This window comes from Heliconius melpomene, chromosome 6 (genome assembly GCF_056956725.1).
Source record: "Heliconius melpomene rosina isolate 202511_hmr_F chromosome 6, ASM5695672v1, whole genome shotgun sequence".
In the NCBI taxonomy this organism is placed as follows: domain Eukaryota; kingdom Metazoa; phylum Arthropoda; class Insecta; order Lepidoptera; family Nymphalidae; genus Heliconius; species Heliconius melpomene.
In genome coordinates this window covers 12,147,331-12,167,713 of record NC_140394.1, presented here as the reverse complement: position 1 = coordinate 12,167,713, position 20,383 = coordinate 12,147,331, and the positions used below count along the sequence as shown (strand labels likewise).

The window sequence follows — 20,383 nt, the reverse complement described above, 5'->3', positions numbered from 1 at the left end:
ACATTATAGGGTAGTATATTTTTATTGCATTTTTTATTACATTAGTATTGCTTAATTGTTTTTATTAATCATTTGGCATCTCTTATTTCATTGTTTCTTAACACTGCTTCTCTTTCAGCTTCATATATATTTTGTTTCTGCAAATTAAACAGAAAAACATAAAAAATAGCGCCGCCATGTCGCAATGTAACTGTAAATGTTACAGTAGTGGATTCAATTCTCACTCTGGTGAATGAATGATTTCATTTCCCCGCTCTAGCGGTAATGTCTCGAATTTGGATAGAAAGTAGAGAATTAATTATCGTTATACTAGGGTATCTGTCCCTACTTTGACATTTACTATTAATTAGTAATTATAAAATCGCTAAAACACGTTTTCGTCATGCAATCGGTGGATACAGGTGCAATGTGCTCGGAGCTATAAATTGTGTGAGCCTAAACTCCAGTAGTTCAGTAGTACTAGTAAAAGTAACCTCTAAAGAGTTCTATTCATGAGGTCCTGGCCCCATTATTCTGTCTGATCTGCTCGTGATGATGAAGTGGCTCATATTTTATAGTTCGTTTACTACAGCTCCACTTTAATAACAATATGTTAAAAATAATATAGGTATATTCTTACCAGCCACATCTCAGGGTCCCATTTAGGGAAGACAATGTGGAAGTCAGTAGGTTCATTTCCTTCTTTGATCACTCTTATACGCTTGTGTACTGTTGCTTCGGGACGTTTCGTTACGTAAGTCTGTGACATGAAAACAGAATATTACCTAATTTACTTCCTATACTTACAAATGCCTTAGACGTCACGTGTGTTGTCAGTCTTACAGGAACCTACCAACGGCACTGCCATAAGGTAGTTTTGCTGTTCTCAGAGCTGGTGAGAAACTACTATTAACAACTTAGTTAAACGTTTCTAGATACGAACAAAATTTTATAAAACAATTAGCAAAATATGAACCCGGATGACATCAATGTGTCTACTGTCTAATTTAAACAGTTCTTCCCTTTCATTCTTTTAAAAGGATGAATTTGAAAATCAAAATAAGTGGAAAGTAACTGAAATTGAATATTATTGGCATAATAATACGATTGAAATTGAAATCTAAACTAATCTTAATCAATAATTACTTACAGTAATAATAGGTGTCCAAGCTTTAATCGATTGTACTGGAGTATTTCTACCATACCAGAGGAACACATTGTCTTTTGTTTCAAGTATATACACCCTATCTTCTTCTAGGTTCTGAAAAATAGGAAAAAAATGGTAGCTTCAGGTATCGCCCATGAAGCAGAGCATCGACAGGACCTTGAGTCACAATACTCCGTTCTCGTCTATCCGCCTTTTAGAACAGTGCATAATTCGAACAGATTCCGACGTGCGAGTGTAATCGCGAATCACCCTGCTCTATGCACAAATATATAATACAGTGTGTACAATATAATAAATTCAGCGTGAGATAAAAAAATAAATCTTACTGGTTGATGAAATTCCGGAATTTCTTCATAATAATACACATTTGATTCATCTTTGACTTCATACAAGATGTTCCTCTCATTATCGTCTAAGTATTGAAGTTGTCTGTCTTCTAAAAAAAAGATTAAAATCAAATATTTTTGAAAGAGAAGTCTCTGTTCTATTCGACAGAAGAGACGAGGTTATCAACCCGACTGTATGTTCTTTTGCTTGCTTTTATGTCATTACATAGGTACATTTAAATTAAGAACACTGTTTAACATCTTCACTGCGGCGGAGGTCGAAATTGGCCTCTTATAGACTTTCCACCGTTTTAGCTGGTAGAGCAAGAACTACATTCTACATGGATGTGATCAAAGTGTGCTACGAGGAGTCTTCTCTTGAACTCCTCGTTGTGGTTCTTCGATGAACATCTCCAAATACTTAGAACTACCACGTTGATTTGAGCTCAGGGCACTAGTCTAGTCTGGTGGAAGGCAGGTCACCATTTAGATAAATTATGATTTCGCAAAGAGCTCACAATACTTATTTATTTCTTAACTTCAGCTGTATCCCGTACGTAGGCAGAAGGAATTTGGGAACCCAGTGTTAAAGCACTCTGTTTTCATTAAGATACTATTATTCCTCACTTTCCGCCGAATTGTGGAGTGCATGCAAATAATAATTAGGGACCGCTACAATCCACATTCCAAAGTGGTACAGAACCCTCGGTGGGACCCTTTCTAGTGCTATTTAAAACAATATATATTTTTTGTATTATAGCACACAGGAAAGTGCTAATAATTTACACATCTCGATATAAAATAAAAACATATTTTAAAAAGAACAACTTTTGAGTCCATGTCCATTAAAGTTGATGATCATTTTTGTGACTGACAATATTCACATTTTTTATGTTAATAGACTTAATATAGTAATTTTATAAAGCTTAAATTTGTTTAATTTGAACGTCCAATCTCAGGAACTACTGATTAAAATGGAATGTTTTTTTTAGTTTCAGAAAGTCCATTTAGAATGTGTCATGTCGTATATCCAACTCTTAGTTATTACCATTTGTTTACGGCGAATTTGCTCTTAAAAGATTATACTAGGCCAGTCATAGCGCAGGAGCCAAGTGTGACTGTAAACGCAACTGGTCGTGGGTTCGATCCCCACTCGAGGAAATAAAATGTTTATTTAAATTTAAATTTTCATTTCTTCGCTCTGGGATCAAGGCAAAACGCTGTGTTGAGTTCTGGCACTCAACACACAATGCCTCCTGAATCTGGTGGAAAGTGGGGAACGGAGTGTCTTAACACTAGGTTCCCTCTGCCTACACAGCTGTCTGTGAAATTCAGCGTGAAGCTTATTTATTTTTATTTTATGATAATACTAAATATATTGACCTGATTTTTCTTTAAACCATAAAATTTTCTGCCTGCTGCTTTTTCTGACATGCGTAACATGCTTAAAAAATCGCATGCATGCACATGCATTTTGTAAAGGAAATTAAAACAAACTTTTCATATTTTACATGTCTTTATTATTTATTTTTTTCTTTTACATGCATTTAAAAAAATTACAAACCAACTGATCGGACGAGGCGTGAGTGTGACATGCCTAAATCTTTCCAAGTACTGAAGTACTGCTTGAATATAGCAGGTTCAGTTCCCTGCGGTATTCTTGCTACGTGGACCTGAAAAAAATGCAAAGAAAAAATAAGAAGCTGTCGTAGTTTCTATAGTCTTGAATATCTCTCTCTATAGATCGAGATCCTAGGGTTATGACACACCGCATCGCACGGTGGAACTAAACGCCCTTCGTCTGACCATGGACCAAGCAAGATAGGCAGAGAGAACCTAGTATTAAGACCTCAGTTTCCCATTTTCCGAATTCCTGCGCATTGCGTGTTGAATGGCGGTATTCAACGTTAAGCTTTGCGTCGTTACCAGTGAGCGAGAAAATGAACCGAACAAACGAACCGAAACAAATCGAACTGATTTGTTTTTTATTTACATTTTTAAATTATTAAAAAACTTACCCAAGAAGGATAGTTCTTTGATTTCAAATATTCCTGTGCTTTTGCCATCGCTTCACTCTTTTCCTGAAAATCATAAAAGAAAAACAAGATTACAAATAATAACTTTTTATTAATATACTCGTTCATTAAATTATAATTAACATGACGCACGCTCATATTATTGATCACCGGATTTGAACCAGCGCCCCTTGCATACGTCTAAGGTTTGAAAGACAACTAAGCATTCTTATAGGGCCACGTACTTAGATTTTAAAATATAGTTACAGCTTGACCTAATACAAAAGTAATAAAAGTATATAATTAAAAAGATTTTATTACCTTTGGTGAAGCCTGCTTTCCAACCCATACGTAAATGCTGCCACTGACAGTATCCAAAATATACGTTTCCTGAAATAAATTGTTTTATGAGATTAAGTTTATTGAAATATTGTATTTAATAAAAGAGCCTCGTTAATTTCCACAACTCTTTTCCTTCTTTTTTGTCCATGAAGTTGACACAATCTCATCGCAGTTGGCGTGGAAAGACACAGTTAAATAATTTATTCAAATTAAGAAGTAACATGCTTCATTTAGATAGCGAAACTCACCAGAGTGTCACAAACTCTAGCAGAAAGCGTAGAACGGAATGTCTTAATTAGATTCTTTCTGCCTAACCTGCTAAACAATATTATAAAATACAAACCTGAGGAGGAGGAGGAATATGTTAAAATAATACAAACCTGAGGTTTAAGTTGTTCCTGCTTGAAGGGAGCTGATAACGGAGAGATCTTAATTTTTCCAGAGCTATCCGACACTTCTGATAATATCACTGACTGTTCTTCATTTTTCTCAAAGGCCTAATAAAGATAATTAAAATATTATTAATATTAGGACAAAATAATCTGATGGTTATATCTTACTCGAAGAAAGGATAAAATTTCGGTGGGTGACGTAAGTCATTGTTTTATCCAAAAATTATTTTCGGAGTTTAATATTTTTTTCTCAAAGCTACATTATTCAATTCAGTCCAGTTCGTAGTATACCGTTACGAGCGCGTCGAGTTTAATCACTCTGCCAATGTCACATTATATGGAGAACTACTTTAATAAAAATTAATTTTTAACAAATCAAATCATCGGTGTCAAATCTAATTACTAAGCCTTTTTGTTTTACTTTGCACCGACTTCAAAATTATAAAATCTTTATATAATTATTTTTCACTTTTTAGTTCGTTGTTAGAAGTCGGTTTTTCTTTTTGTTAAAAATTAATTTATTTTACGATTTTTAGTGATGGGTAGATCTTAAAATGATGCTTCTTGAACGAGTGGTGATGGTGGTGGTAGTGGTTGTCAACGAGTGGTTGTGATTGTTCTATGCAAAACTTCATTTAATTAGGTATTATTTTTGTGCAAAGTTACATTTTGGTATATTGACAAGAACATACATAAAAAGTATTCGGGTAAATTCGGAATCTCCCTTTTTTGAAGTTGGTTGAAAATGAGAACATCCTCTTTTTTGATAATGGTTGAAAAGAAATGCAACGATCAGGAATCTCATTTCTGACATCAATTTAAAAAGTTTTTGCTTGTAACTATTACAGTATAATCAATTTTTTACCAAAAAAAACAAACTTTCTCAATTTTCTCCGGATTCCATAATCGAAAGCTAACCAAACTTTCACAAAATTATCCTTGAAGTGTATCCTTTCAAATAAAAAAAGAATCATCAAAATCGGTTGGCGCGACATTGAGTTATTCGGCTATTAGTCGCGCACATGCCTAATGCAAATTTAAGACTTATGTGATTTTCTCATGGATACCATTGTCTGTCAGACATGGACCAAAAAAAAATGAGACCATTCGGGAAGCTATACCTTTTAAACAAAAAAAAAATTATCAAAATCGGTTCACCCAGTTAAAAGTTATGAGGTAACAAACATAAAAAAAAAAAAAAAAAAAAAAAAAAAAAAAAAAAAAAAAAAAAAAAAAAACAGTCGAATTGATAACCTTCTTTTCTTATTGAAGTCGGTTAAAAAGGATAGATGAGGGGCGACTTTTATTATTTAAAAAATTAATCGTAGATAACTATTCAAATAACCTTAATTCTTTTATTTTTAGTACTATACAATAATCATAGCTGCTTATTTATATTTCACCTGATCGTCTCCCCCGGCACTTTCTTTTGGTACTAAATCCTTGCTTCCCGATCCAAGGTTCGTGAAGAACTTTTGGACGTCCACGTCGTTGGAGTACTGGTCTGAAAACGGTGATTTGTTTTATCTATACCAATTTTAAAGCTTGATTCATTAGCATAGAATTTTTTAATTTGGTTGAATGCACTGATCTCAGGAACTAGTGGGTTGAATTGCAGAATTTCTTTTTGTATTGGTAATCCATTTGCTGATGAAGGTTAGCATATCAGATTATTATTATTATTATTATTATTTTAATATAAAGAATATTAAAAATTTTTAATATATAATTGGGGATATTAATGTAGACTTGCGAGTCCTTCCTGCAGATGTAGCCTTAGATATTTCAAACTACGCAACGAATTTTTACGACAATTAATATATTATGTCATACATATACACTAATTTATTTATATTTGACCATGAGAGTGAAGCCGCAGGTTAAAGTTAATATTGATATATACATACCAATAATCTCAACTTTCCCTCTGCCATTATGATCTTGATCCCGTATCTGATTCGCCACAGAGATGGCCTTCAATTTCTCCACATTCTTCGCTTTTTCTCCGACGTAAACAAATATGTCACTGTTTATATCCAAAATGAAAACATCGCCTTTGTTCATTGAAGAGATGAGAGGGTCCACCTGTAAAATAAGATAGAAGTATATATTTTCTAATACCTTTTAACCGGTTTCATGTTTTTTTTCCATATATAGCAAGGTAGGCACAGGCAGAGGTAACCTAGGTACCCTACCTTTCCGAGACATTGTGTGTTAATTGGCAGAAATCAACGTTTACATTTAAACAGTAAATTAAGCGGAAAGTATTGAGCGTAAGTGTCTAAATGAGAACGGAGTGTCTTAACTAAGTTCCCAGGATCTCTCTGCTTAGCCTGCTATGTAACGTGGAGTTATAAAAAAAAATTAAATATAGAATAAGGGTAGCTGACAAATTCATAGGGGAACGAGACAAAACTTGATTCCATTTTACGTCTTAACTTCTTATCTTTATAAACATTAACCTTGCTTTTTAAAAACAATAGTGTTAAAATCCATTGTTTTCATGGGAATCAGGTATGTTTTTACTTAAAATATACGATCATGCAGATTTTTATCGCTCGAATCTCAGGAACCACTCTTTATAATAAAAATTTGAAATTGCATAAGCAGGAGAGCTTTAAAAAAAAACTAAATTAAAATAGGAGAGCGTAGTGTCTAAACACTAGTTTCTCTATAAGATGTAGAAAAATATTTTCTTTACCTGTCTCACCCTAATGTTCTTTTTTCCTTTAACTTGGAAAAGTCGTTTTTCAGCACCGGGATTTGTTTGAACGTGATTGAAGCCAGATGCATTACCACCATCTACATAGCGTACAGCTGAAAACCCATTTTATTTGTTGATTATTTAATAATATGCTTTTACTGAAAAATATCTTCCCGCTATATCCCGCATATAGCTGAGCAAATAGGGAGATACAGAGACCCTAGTGTGAAGACACTCCGTTCCCCATTAACACTTCCATCTCCACTTTCCGCCAAATTGTTGAGGCCTTGTTTGTAGAGCGGCGTATCTCAACGCCGCGCCTTACCTCGACACCACAAATGAATATATTAAGTATTTCATTTCCTCGAATGGGAATCGAACTCATAGCTCTCGCGTTTACAGAAACGCTTGTACCGCCACGACTGGTGCTCTCTCTCTCTGTCTCTGTCCATGTTTACTTATTTGTTATTTTAACAAAAAATAAATAAATCCCACCTTTTCCAGGGAAATAACCCAGAAATTGAGAGCTCTCATAGCCCATGCTTTCTCTGTGCTGCACAGCTTTTCCGTCAAACTTATCATCTAAACCAACAGTCAGTATGGCGGCTGCTCCGGCCTCATCCTGGCTGGTCTCAGCTCCTATCCAGTAGTGGATGTCCCAGGATAGATTGTTTTTCTTATCGGATGTAGTCTGGGAAAAAAATATAGTACATTGCTCAAAAATGCGTAAAGAAGAAAAAACGGAACTTAGCTTTTATTACAAAGAAACTGTGTTAGAATTAACTACCTTCAATAAGGTGTTTTTAATTAAAATTTGATAATATATACGCTATATAAGTTTGAGGCTACTAGCGGCGCGACGTAGGGGCACAAGAGTGTGAATGTAAAAGCTATAGGTTGTGGGTTCATTTCCGCTCCAAGGAATCAAATATTTATTATTTTAATTTTCTCACTTAGATAACGAAGCAAAAACGTGGCTTAACGCCACACCGTTCACTTATAAATACGTATATTATAGTTTCTTTATTATTTTTTTACCTTTAGAACGATGTAAGAATCTCCTTTGTAGAATTTCCCGATGTCAGCCTTCGGTACAACTTCTGGCTCAAAGTCCTGAAATTTTAACATTATATGTAGGTACTTGTTTATCTTATGTATTTAATTTTTAGGGTAATATATATTTTCCCCTATATATCCCTAGCGCTCATCAAGCTTTGGTGTCTGCTATCTCTTTGCTTGTCCACTGTCATCAACTCGCACTGTCCCCCAAAAACTTGAGGACTCATCTCATTTTACTTGAACTTCCTTCATTATTAATGTGTTCTGGGTTTACTATTACTAATATTTATTTTGATAAAAATACCTTTATACGCCAAATTTCAAGGCCCGCTTTTTGTCCTGCATTTGCAAATGCTGGATGAACTTTTGCTTTCAGCTTGGCATCCTAGAAAGAAAACACCGAAAGGTGTAAATATTAGTTTCCGTGAGTATAGGAAAAAAAATCTAGTGTTAAGATTCACCGTTCTCGTTTTAAGATGAGTGACTATAAGTAAAATTAGAATTATTGTTATTAATATAGCTAACATTGAGGCTGTCGTGGCGCAGGGACCGCTCTGATAACTAGGCAAAGCCCGGCGTTGAGTTTCGCCATATAACAAGCAATACCTTGAGAATTCGACAGAACTTGGGGAGCGTAAGAGTTCGAATGAGAAATGGAGAGAAACAGTAGGTTCCCAGGTTCCATCTGCCTACTATATGTGGGATACAGCATGTAGCTAAAAAATTTAGATATTTGTGCCATAATAAAACAAATATTTAAACATAATAGTTATGTTTTGGTAACATTTATACTAGCCAATTAGAGCTTTTAAGAGTTCAAGAAGAATTGCTTTGTATCTAAATATATGTAAGTACATATATGACTATCAAGTAAATTATCATACACTTATCATTCTTTAGAACTGTGAATAATATCCTTATTTAAAAGGAAAATATAACTTTTGCTAATAGATCCCGCACACAGCAAGATAGGCAAAGGGAACCTAGTGTTAACACTCGGTTCCCCACTTTCTGTCAAATTCTGAGGGCATTGCTTGTTGAGCAGCAGAACTAAACGCCGCGCCTAGTCTCGTTATCAGAGTGAACAAATGAAAATATTAAATATTTCATTCCACCGAATGGGGATCGGATCCCCAAAAGTGACATATCCAGTTGTGCTTCTGCGACACAACGGCCTTGAATCTATTTGATAAATGATTTTTTCACCCAATCCACAAAGAGCAAGGTAAGCAGGTTGAGTGGCGGCACTCAACGCCGTGTTTTGTCTTCTTACCAGATGTAGACGAAAAATCATTACCCCGAGTGGGTATCAAACCCACAATTATCGCATATATAGTAAACCGGCGCACACAATATTCAATATCAAATACCAATACATCATGAGTCATGTTAATTGTACAATCATTCCATAAATAGTCTATTAGTAAGAAGTTCTTTGTTTTTTCCTCCTAAATAAGGACAGACAGACACAAAGAAAACAGTGAGTGCGAATATATATAGGTTCAAATCTCATTCATAGTTAAAGGAGTGTCTTAACACTAGGTTCTCAAAATGTATGACAATAAAAAAATACATATGTATACATACATGCGAAATATATTGCGAAGAATAAACTAAATTTTACTTAAATAAAAAGGTGAAATAAAAAGTGATAGGTACTGTAAGAAGAGCCTTGGAGGTTTAATCGGCCAATCGGTTGAAGGAAAGATTTAATATTTTCATATCCTCGCAACTCCACGCAATTCCTCCAAAATTCAGTGGAAAGTGAGGAACAGAATTGTCTTAATGGGAACGGAGTGTTTATACACTAGGTTCCTAGGTTCCCTAGCCTATCCTGTTATATGTTCAATAATACCTTATCAGATAAAGACGTTATCACTGGTGATATACTCTGTGGCTTGGTCGCCGTCCTCGCGTACACCGTTGTTAGGGCTATGGCCCAAATACAAAAGAGCTTCATTCTGTAAAAAAAATCATAATTTTATATTTCACGTTTTCTTAATGGACCAAATCAATTTTGTAATTAACCAATGAAGAACATTAATCAATCGAAGAACAATTTAAATGAGTTAATAGCTACTATTAGCTATCTTAAGAGAGGCAGAGGCAGGGGAATTGAGAACACTATATCGATGATGCTGGAGGGAGGTCACGTATGACGACCACGGAGACGATGCCGCACATAAAAGCTAGTATATGTGAGTCGTAAATGACTCACAATTCTCACGACCTTCTAAGCTTCTACAATAGTAACTTAGATCTTTTATGTATTTTTTTCCTTGTCACAGACCCTAACTTGAAGGAAGTAATTATAAACTGGTACTAAAACAGAATTTATTAGTTCTTTGACACTTGTTTCTTTTATGGAGTAAGCTTTGTAATATAAGCAAGCTTTAAAAGCAATTAAAAAATCGATAACTTGTTTTATTTTCTTAGCTTCAAGCTGCATCCCACACATAGCTGGGCCGGTACAGGGAACCTGAGAACCTAACTCCGTTTCCATTAGAACTTCGCGTGTTGCATGGCAGAACTCAACACCGCGTTTTGCCTATTTATAGAAGCGAGAAAATGAAAATATTCTTATAATTAATACTTGTAGCATTTACAGTCACAAAGTTGTTCCCCTACACCAACGAATGGTCTCAACTTGTTTTATAGCAGCAGAATATTATTCTAAGTAAAGTAAAACTTCTATTCTTTGAAATTGATTAAAATCATTATGCTAATGCATACTTGTATGAATTCTTATCGAATTGTTTATAATTTCTGACCTATGAGGTTAAAAATCACGTACTATAATATATTATACTTATATATATGTATATATAAGATAATCGAAGCTATCGTAGCTTAGTTGGGAAATTAATGAAACTATCATTGTAAATTCAAACAAAACTTATAAATTGGCATTCTTTAAATATTTGTAAAACGGTAATTTACTGACGGACAGACAAGAGGTAGTCGCGGGATTGTCTATTTAACAACAAATATATAAAACTAGAGGTCTTCGTTTCCTACTTCTTTCTAATGTTTAATTTCTCCGCTTTGGTAAAACAAACCACGGCGTTGAGTTCCACGACTAAACACGCAATGCCACAAAAAATCAGCGGAAAGTGGGGAATGGAGGACTTTAACATCACTTTTTTCTGTCTACCCTACTAAATGCGTGATAAAACGTAAAATAATTAAAAGATACAAGTGAAAAAGGCTTTCTAAGCTTGTCCTTTATTTAAAACTAGTTTCCTATATTTTACTATAGGTATACCTAATATCAATTCTAAACACGATTTAATTTATAGTTACAGTCTTTATATAGAAAAATATTTATACACACATATATATATGTACATTTATATATATTTATATGAAAATAAATAATTATTGTATATAAAATTACCTTTTTCTATAGCTTTTATATGTCACTTTCAATAATAAGAACTAAAAAACAAGTTTCCCGTCCGAAATATAGCTCACAACTGACTCGCTTCGTCTCAAATGTCAAAGATATTACGATGGCACTGTAAAGATACGTTTATAATGATAATTTTTACGGTGTATCCCGCATATAGCAGGGTAGACAGAGGTAACCTAATGCTAAGACACTCCATTCTCCGTCTTAAATTGAGATATTACATAAGTTTTGGACCCCAACATCTTGCTTCTTCTTTTAGAGTAGGAAAATGAAATAATATTGTCCTATAATTATCATTTTCAATTAATTGTTTATGTTTTTTGTTTTGTATATTTTTTTGCGATTTTAAGCGCGACGGTTGTTAGTTCGATGTCCACCCGGCGAAATGATCATTTTAATATGTACAATATATTTTCGTTTCTTCGCTCTGGTTAAGAGGAATCGATTGACGTAAGAATTATCAAAATCGGTTATCTCATTTGGTTCGTACAACGAAACGAAACACACAGACATACGTACATAGATATATATAGAACATTTAAATACAGTATATATATTATATATAGAACATTTAAAACTACTTACCTACTATAAATTAATTTTGTTTAAACTTCACTCTGTATCCTGCACATACCAGGGTAGGCAGAGGAAAATTGGGAACCTAGTGTTAAGACACTCCGTTGCCATTTAAGCACCTCCGTTTCCCAATTTACGTGGAATTCAGAAGTCTGAATGACAGAACTCAACGCCGCATTTTTCCTCGTTACTATAACGAGGAAATGAAAATTTAAAATATTTTATTTCCTCGAATGGGAATCGAACCCACAACTTGCGGCGTTTAGAGTTGCAAACGTACAGCTGCCCTCACTATAAATGAATACTTAGATGTTTTTTCCAAAATAATAATCAATTGTAATCACATCTTTATATTAAACTTGTTTGTATTGCATAACCCCATTAAAGAGTTGATTAAAGTATTTTTTTACTCATGCCTGTAAGAGAAAAAAACTAGAGCAAAATTATTCTGATTTCCAATTCCTCCCTGACCTATGAGGTCGTCGTGGTGCAGTGGCACAGCGTCTTTTGTGGGTTCGATTCTCACTCGAATGAAGTAATTATTATCATTCCCTCGCTCTGGTAACAAGACATAGCGCGTTGAATTCTGCCAATCAATAAGCTATGTCTCGAATATTACGAGGGACCCTCTCCGTAGCCTGCTATGTGCGGGATGCAGCGTGATCCTAAAAAAATGTGTATCCTGTTTTATTTTTTAATTATTTACGTATTATATTTATAGTAATTAATCGCTTATTTGCCTTATTATGAACTATAGTGATACTTGGAATGTAATCTAAATGTGGTTATTCTAAAATGTTTTTATGCTGTTTGTTTATTTATAATAATAATATTTGTTAAATTACTGCTAAATGGAAAACGGATTATTTAAATATACTTAAATATAAATATAGGTACGGACCATGAATTTGTAGTGCAAGAAATTAAAATCAGCTTCACGTTGTATCCCGCACACAGCAAGGTAGACAGAGGGAACCAAGTTAAGACACTCCGATCCCCACCTTCTGCCGAATTCTGTAAGCATTGCGTGTTGAGTGGCAGAACTCAACGCCGTGAGCAAGAAATAATAACAATCAAACAAAATTTTGGACATAAAGTAATAATCCAAAAATATAAAACAATTATTTTTTTGTTTATAGATGTGTATAGATTAACATATATATTAGTAAAAACATATAGAATAACCCAGCTACATATCAATTCGTTATTTATAGCTGTAAACAATGAATTTCTCAGCAATAATAAAGTAAACTGTTTCAAAGAAACACTATAATCAGTGTTTTTGTTTATTTACTAGTGTTATAGGCCGTGAATGCGACAGATTGTGGGTTCGTTTCCCACTCAAGGAAATTAAATGTTGTTGCTGTTGTAACGACTGTCGAGGCAATGTGCGGTCAACACGCAATGCTTCCAGAATTTAGTAGAAAGTTGGGAACGGAACTCTGTGTCTGAATGGGAACGGAGTATCTTAACGGAGAATACTCGGTTGCCAGGTCTCTAAAATACTGTTGGAATCATTGTATCTTTTTAATTTTTTTAGGTTCACGTTTCATCCCGCAAATAGAAAGATAGGCAGAGGAAACCGAACTAAATTAATTGGAATTGTTAACATTTTAGGATTTTATTAGTTTATGCTCGCCGTAATTGCCGTGGCTATTTAATAGAAGAACGTTTTTTTTATTTCATATCTATCTGGGAACTAGGCACTCGTGTCTGGTAAAAATCTTCTCTCTTCTTCTCTCTCTTCTCTCTGGTAAAAGCCTATATGATGTTACACAATCACATCTAACCACCAGTGAATGTCCCATTAAAATCGGTTAAACTATTCCGTAGATTAACCTCGACAAACATATAAACAGCCATACAGGCAGACAGACACTTTAATTTTAATTATATGAGTAAATAACAGTTGTAAAAATATCATATTAGGTATTAACCTTTAAGTGATTCACTTCCTTATTATATACTTCCTTTACTTCATGAAGAGAATTAAGTAACATAAGAAAGGAAAAAATATAAGAATATTTTCTTACATTTTTTGGTTTTCAACAGACGCGGGTACACTCGAGGGATTAAATTCAATTAAACTCAAAAGTCAATTATTATTTCTTAAGATTTTCATTTCTTCGCTCTTGCTCCAAGGCAAAAAGACCGGCGTTGAGCTCTGAAAAACGGGGAACGGAGTGCCTTAACACTAAGATCCCTTTGCCTACCCTACTGTGTGCAGGATACAGCGTGAAGGTGATTAAATATAAGGAAATAATCATTATTTATATCGCACGTGACGCATAGAAAACGAGGTCTCGTAAATATTATAGTTGATTTACAAATTAATATCCACCTAGGCCAGGGAATAATAATATTTTATTTAGATTAACTCCCAGATTGCGGTTTTGCCCGCTTAGTTTACGAGAGATATTAAACACCTAATCTACATTGCAATCTCCATAACATATTTAAAAACATTGTTCTTTTTAGTAAATAAGAAATTAAACTTTATATTCTTTGAAAATACGATTATTTCATTAAAACTTTGATCCCCTCTTTTACTCCATTAGACATGGATTTTCCAATATTCCTTTATCGATGCTCATTTATACTCTACAAAGAAGCTATTTGGAAAATTTCAAGGCTTTAGATTCAATGGTTTGGGCTGTGCCTTGATCAGTCAGGGTAGGTCAGTCAATTTATAGTTTTTTTTTTGTGTCACGCTGTATCATATACGTAGCAGAGTACGCAGGGGAACCTGGGAACCTAGAAGACACTCCGCTCTCTATTAAGACAATTCCGTTCTTCACTCTCGGCGGAAATTAACACCATTCTTAGCCTTGATACCAGAGCGAGGAAAAGAATGTGAATGAATGATGTTAAATAATTAATGTCCCCGGATCGGAAGAGAACCCACTACCATCGCGTTTACAGTTGCACGCTTGCCACTGCGCTACGACGGCCTCATTATACTTATGTAGATTGTTACGTTATAAAACCTGTTAGTTATATACAGACTGTTAAAGTGAATACACGTTATCTAAAATGAAATTTCTTTATTTTATTATATTTTTAAATCTATTTATATACTGTTATGGGTATTCCAATTTGGATGAAGTGTTATCTTGGAAACAAATTACCTATGAACTGGATGATTTTTTATGTAAGTATTAGGTAAATAAATATGTTGCATGTTTTTTTATGTATAAATTAGAATTTGTATTATAATTTATACATTACAAATATTTATGTGTTAATTATTATATAATTTGTATTGGGGGTTTGATTGCCATTCGAGAGAAAGATTTTCATTTCCTACCCCTTATAACAAGGAAAAGTGCGGCGTTAAGTTCCACCACACAACATGCAATATCTCGAAAACTGTGCGGTGTGGAAAGTTGGGAACGGAGTGTTTTACAACTGCCTACCTTGCTATGTGCGGGATACAGCGTGAAGTTAAGGAAAAATATAAATATTTAATATTGTTTATGTTGTTTTGATCACTATTCGTTTCAATGTTAATCTTAAAGATATTTTTTTTCGGGTCGTCGCCAGTTGAGACAAAAAACACTAAGTACCGAGTAGTTATCAAATTACTACTCACATGGAACAGAAGCTAAAAACCCAATTTGGGACCGACTTCAAATGTGGATTTTAAAAGTTTTACTTCCTGGCTGTATTCTATTTAATGGGGTAGGAATAGAGAACCTACTGTTAAGGCATTCCGTTCCTTACTTTCCGTCTAATTTTTAAGACATTGCGTGCTGAGTGACGGAATTTAACGCAGCGTTCTGTCTTGTTTTCAGGGCGGAGAAATTAAAGCAATTACATTATACTATTTCTTCTGTTACTGATTGACATTAACTTCGTTTGCTTGAAGTTTAGGGCAACCAACTAATAACTAGATTAATATAATATGTTGTTATATATTTATAGACAAAAAGGATGCAGATTACAAGAAAACATTCGATGGCGTCCATTTCGAGCAGGAATTAGAAGACTGGGAGAAATTTTTCATACAATATAACAATATACCAATTGGCTTTGAGGTTTATAAAGACCTAGTGTTTGTCACCGTTCCGAGACGACGATATGGTAAGTTGCCCTTCTACCTTCTATATACCACGTTGAGCTCCGCCACTCAACACTCAATATCTCCAAATTTGACGGAAAGAGAAGGAGGACACTTTGACTCGACATTAAATCTTCTCTCTTCTCTCTGGCCTGCTATAATCGGGAAAAAGAGAGAGAAAGGGTGTCGAAAAAAAATAGTTTTGTTTGACTACGTGTAATTCTTTGGGGGTATGGGAACGTAGTATCCTAACATTAGGTTTCCAGATTCCGTCTTTCTTCCCAACCTTGTGCGGGATAACACATTAAGCTAAAAAAAATGTAATACTTTCAGGAATTCCTTCAACATTAAACTATGTGGAACTGTCTCATAACAAATCTCCACATCTAAAACGTTATCCGGGAAGTGAAAATGTAACATCTGTGTACCGTCCCAGGATAGATGTCTGTGGACGGCTTTGGATGGTTGACACTGGATTGTTAGAAGTGCCTGGTATGTATAATGTATATTTTTTTTATTTTATTTAAGAATATAACACATCGACGTCGATTTTTGGGTTAATAACCAACTTTAAAAATTAAAATATTTATTTTTTATATAAATTTAAGTTTAATAATAAATTTAAAACAAAAACAAGTTTTGAATCGTTAAATAAACAAACCGCCGGCTTAGAAAACAGTTCTGCCGAGAATAGATGGAAATAAACTCTATTGATTCTTAAAGGGAAAGCTATAGGTAATAGCTTGTAAAAAGCGTTGAGTTTATTATTGAATCTTCCCAACAGAGATCTAATAGAATTATATACATAGGTTACTGTGGTCACACATGACTTATTCACCGTGCTCGAGGTTACTCTGACCTGTTTGTGTGTAGCCTTCGTCGATAAATGAACCATAAGCTTCACGCTGTATCCCATACACCGCAGGGTAGGCAGAGGGAACCCAGTCTTAAGACACTTCCCCACCTTCCACACCTTCACTTCCCCACCTTCCACACCTTCACTTCCCCACCTTCCGCCGAATTCTGGAGGCATTGCTAGTTAAGTGGCGAAACTATCTAACCAGTAGTTCCTGAAGTTCGATCAACCGAACGAACTCTCCATAATAAATAGTAGTACAGATGTAGTCAAATTCAAAACATTGAGTAATATCTTTGTGTTTATATCAATGGTTACTAGCACAACCATACCTACAACTTATTACTAAAGACGTAGAATAAAAAAACTAGTTTTTTCCCGTTACCCTCAGAATTTTTTCACTCTCAATTTTCACTCATTGACGGAAAAGTTTTATCTATACATAATAAATAGTTTTTTTGTTTTTTTCAGGAAACAGAACACAAGTAAAGCAACCAGCGATTGTTATATACGATTTACACTCACACAAACAAATATTATATTATGAATTAAATGCCAGTGATCTTATTAATGAAAGGACTCCGGGAGGTATGTTTATATAAAAAAAAATAAGTTCACGCTGTCTCTCATAAATAGCGGGAAGGCAGAGAATAAAATATATATACTAGTCCGAAAAAAAATGAAACACAATTAAAAGGTAGAAGGAGACTACGATTGAACATCGAGAATTGATGACAGTGGTGCAAGAGAAGTGTTCAGAGACCGTAGTGATTGCTGCACCATTCTCAAATCGAAAGTAAAACGAAAAAATCTTTATTTTTCAGGTTTAACATCTATAGCCGTCGATGTTACAGAACATAATTGCGACGATGCATACGCATATATCAATGATTTGGCGACAGAGGGGATGATTGTATTTTCCTTGAGGAGAAAGGAGAGTTTCAGAATAAATCACTCTACTTTTGTCCATGATGAAAGTTCTTTAAATTTCACTGTAGCAGGTATTTAATTAAAAGCATTATAAATTGACTATACAAACGTTTGTAACTGATGGCCTTTTCACAATTTGATAACCTTTTGATATAGGTACATACATATAGGTACCTGGTACATATTTGAGATAATTTTACTTTATTTACTTTATTTTATTCAACTGTCTCGAAAATTTAGAAGGTACATGAGGAACCGAGCGTCTTACCGCATGATTCCCACTTCATACTACGATTGTGGATTGGATTGAATTCAAGGTGAAGCTAAACAAAACAAAAAGCGTGAAATTTCTTTTAGGTCCCCACTATCGTCAATCTTCGGGACATTACATGTTGAATGGCGGAATTTAACGCTGCTCACCAGAGCACAGAAAATTAATATAATTATAATATTAATTACAATTTTTACCCTTGTGAGGATCGAACCCACAACTTAGTTTAGTAGAGTAAGTTATTTTTATATTAAATTTAAATTTTGTAGGATACACTATACCTTGGAAAGATGGCTTGTTCAGTATAGCTCTGTCGGAACCAAATTATAGTGGCGATAGAACTTTATACTACCACCCTCTGGCCTCTATCCAAGAATTTTCTGTAAATACCAAATATTTGAAATCTGGAACGATTAATATTGATCAGGTAATGTGTACATTTTTTTTACTTTACATTATACCCCGCCTACAACAGTGTATTAAAACTCTCTGCTTCACTTTGTCTTCCTTACCAGGACGAAAAATAAAAATAGTTTATTCCTTGCCATTGGGATCGAACCCAACTGTTGTGTTTACAGTCTGACGCTGTGAGTGCGACCACAGTCGGAACAGGTTCCTTAGAGAGAGCAAGGGAGAACAAATTGCACTGATTTTCCAAGATTCCTATGAAAACGGGAAATGCGTAATTTTACGTTAAGTTGCTTGCAACAGCTAGTACTATAATATTTCTTATAGTTCGCCTCTCAAACATTATTTAGAATATTTAGCACTTGCAGTTCAAAACGTTAGGCATTAAAGGACGAAACACACAAAGTGGTTCACACGACTATCATCCTGGTTCTAGAACATTGTTCTTTGGTAATGTCGCCCAAGACGCCATCTTATGTTGGAGAGTGGACGATAAAATGGCGCCCGAAAATGTGGAAATAGCTTTGCAGGACCATGAGAAGTTAGTTTATATTTCAGGTACAAATGTTCTTTATTTTTGTTTTTATATTTGTTAATTTCCTACTAAACTTTTAAATGGTCAAATTGAAATAAGTAACAGTTCTGAGACGTATGACACATGACACACTCTAACAGCATATTTTATGAGATAGATCTGGATCGAACCACGTTCAACCAAACAAACTTTTCATCTTTATGAAATTAGTATAGACTAGTAGAGATAATAGTTATCGATGAAAAGATTTGATATGAGACTGCGCCCTCGTGGAATCGTTACGTATTTTCTGCCAATTTATTATTTTTTAATGTACTTAACTAAAATCTCTTTTTTTTTTAGATTTGAAAGTAATCGGTGACTACATATGGGTGCTTGTGAACAAAATGCCAATATTCGTTTATTCGAAGTTTAATTTAAATGAGAACAATTTCTTTATACACAGGTAACAACTACTTTACTCGCCTTCTGCTTATATTTGTACTTTATGTTGCTGCTCTTTACCACTCTCTTAAATTAAAATATTCTATTTTACGTTCAATTACTTAATTTCAGAATCAGCATTAATAAGTTGTTGAAGACTTCATGTAGAAGAAAACAGTAAAGAAGAAAATAAATCTATATAAAACAATTTCCTTTAAATACCCAAGTATAATTTCAATAATGAGTAATTTTCATTATTATTCTCTCTTAGCAATAAGACAAAGCAGAGCACGACATTTAGCATTCAGGACTGGTTAACCCTAGGTTCCCACTGCTCACCATACTAAATTATTGATACTGTATGAAATTATAAAATATATATAGGTATTATGGACGTTTGCTTTTTTTGTTATTAAAATACGAGTCGAGTGGCCTACAAGGAACTTCTGAAGAGTTTAACCATTCAGATTCCGGCTCCATCTTCAGACCAGCTCGATCACACCATATTATTATATTCTCACCTAAGCTACGAGTTACTGCCATGCATAATGAATGCAAATATTACAAGTGGTCTCTTAGTCTAGTTTCTTAAATTTTATTAGAAAGTTAAATAGTTACAAATGACCTGGTTATAAATATAAAAAACTATAGTTATAATTTAATTTACATTTAATGACAAATAAAAAAATATATAATAATTAGTTGACAATTTTTATTTTTACTTATCCTTTTCATATGTGGTGCAGCAGCAAAGCGTCCGACTATAAGCGCATCAGTTTTGGATTCAATTTCCACTTGTGGGAATGAAATATTTTTATTTCCTTGCTTTAGTAACAAAGACAAAGCGTGGCGTTGAGCGCCGCCACTCAATATGGAATATCTCGAAAATTTTGATGGAAAATAGATTATATAACTTAAGGATCTACT

The 20,383-nt window shown here is 34.1% G+C and overlaps 2 protein-coding genes across 4 annotated transcripts; one reads left to right on the top strand and one right to left on the bottom strand.

Annotated features, from left to right (window-relative positions):
* Positions 1 to 3: 3 nt before the first annotated feature.
* Positions 4 to 11,532, bottom strand: LOC146538549 (actin depolymerizing venom protein gelsolin 1-like). 2 transcript variants are annotated; one of them, XM_085186732.1, is made up of 16 exons: positions 11,383 to 11,532; positions 9,841 to 9,946; positions 8,290 to 8,370; positions 7,965 to 8,039; positions 7,422 to 7,617; positions 6,924 to 7,039; positions 6,130 to 6,307; positions 5,626 to 5,726; positions 4,211 to 4,327; positions 3,810 to 3,878; positions 3,492 to 3,554; positions 3,038 to 3,146; positions 1,474 to 1,583; positions 1,130 to 1,240; positions 620 to 739; positions 4 to 137 (listed from the first exon to the last, which is right to left on the bottom strand). In XM_085186732.1, the coding sequence occupies exons 2-16, from the start codon at positions 9,943 to 9,945 to the stop codon at positions 69 to 71; spliced, it is 1,620 nt and encodes a 539-aa protein (XP_085042858.1). In that variant the 5' UTR covers position 9,946; positions 11,383 to 11,532; the 3' UTR covers positions 4 to 68. The 2 variants fall into 2 exon arrangements, with proteins under 2 accessions (XP_085042858.1, XP_085042859.1); XM_085186733.1 differs by having other exon boundaries at positions 1,474 to 1,580.
* Positions 11,533 to 14,963: 3,431 nt separating this feature from the next.
* On the top strand, positions 14,964 to 20,157 carry LOC146538548 (L-dopachrome tautomerase yellow-f-like). 2 transcript variants are annotated; one of them, XM_085186951.1, is made up of 9 exons: positions 14,964 to 15,124; positions 15,898 to 16,056; positions 16,367 to 16,525; positions 17,361 to 17,477; positions 17,714 to 17,890; positions 18,360 to 18,517; positions 18,858 to 19,056; positions 19,376 to 19,478; positions 19,589 to 20,157. In XM_085186951.1, exons 1-9 carry the CDS (start codon positions 15,007 to 15,009, stop codon positions 19,635 to 19,637), a joined length of 1,239 nt encoding a protein of 412 aa, XP_085043077.1. In that variant the 5' UTR covers positions 14,964 to 15,006; the 3' UTR covers positions 19,638 to 20,157. The 2 variants fall into 2 exon arrangements, with proteins under 2 accessions (XP_085043077.1, XP_085043078.1); XM_085186952.1 differs by having other exon boundaries at positions 14,965 to 15,124; positions 18,867 to 19,056.
* The last annotated feature ends 226 nt before the right edge of the window (positions 20,158 to 20,383 follow it).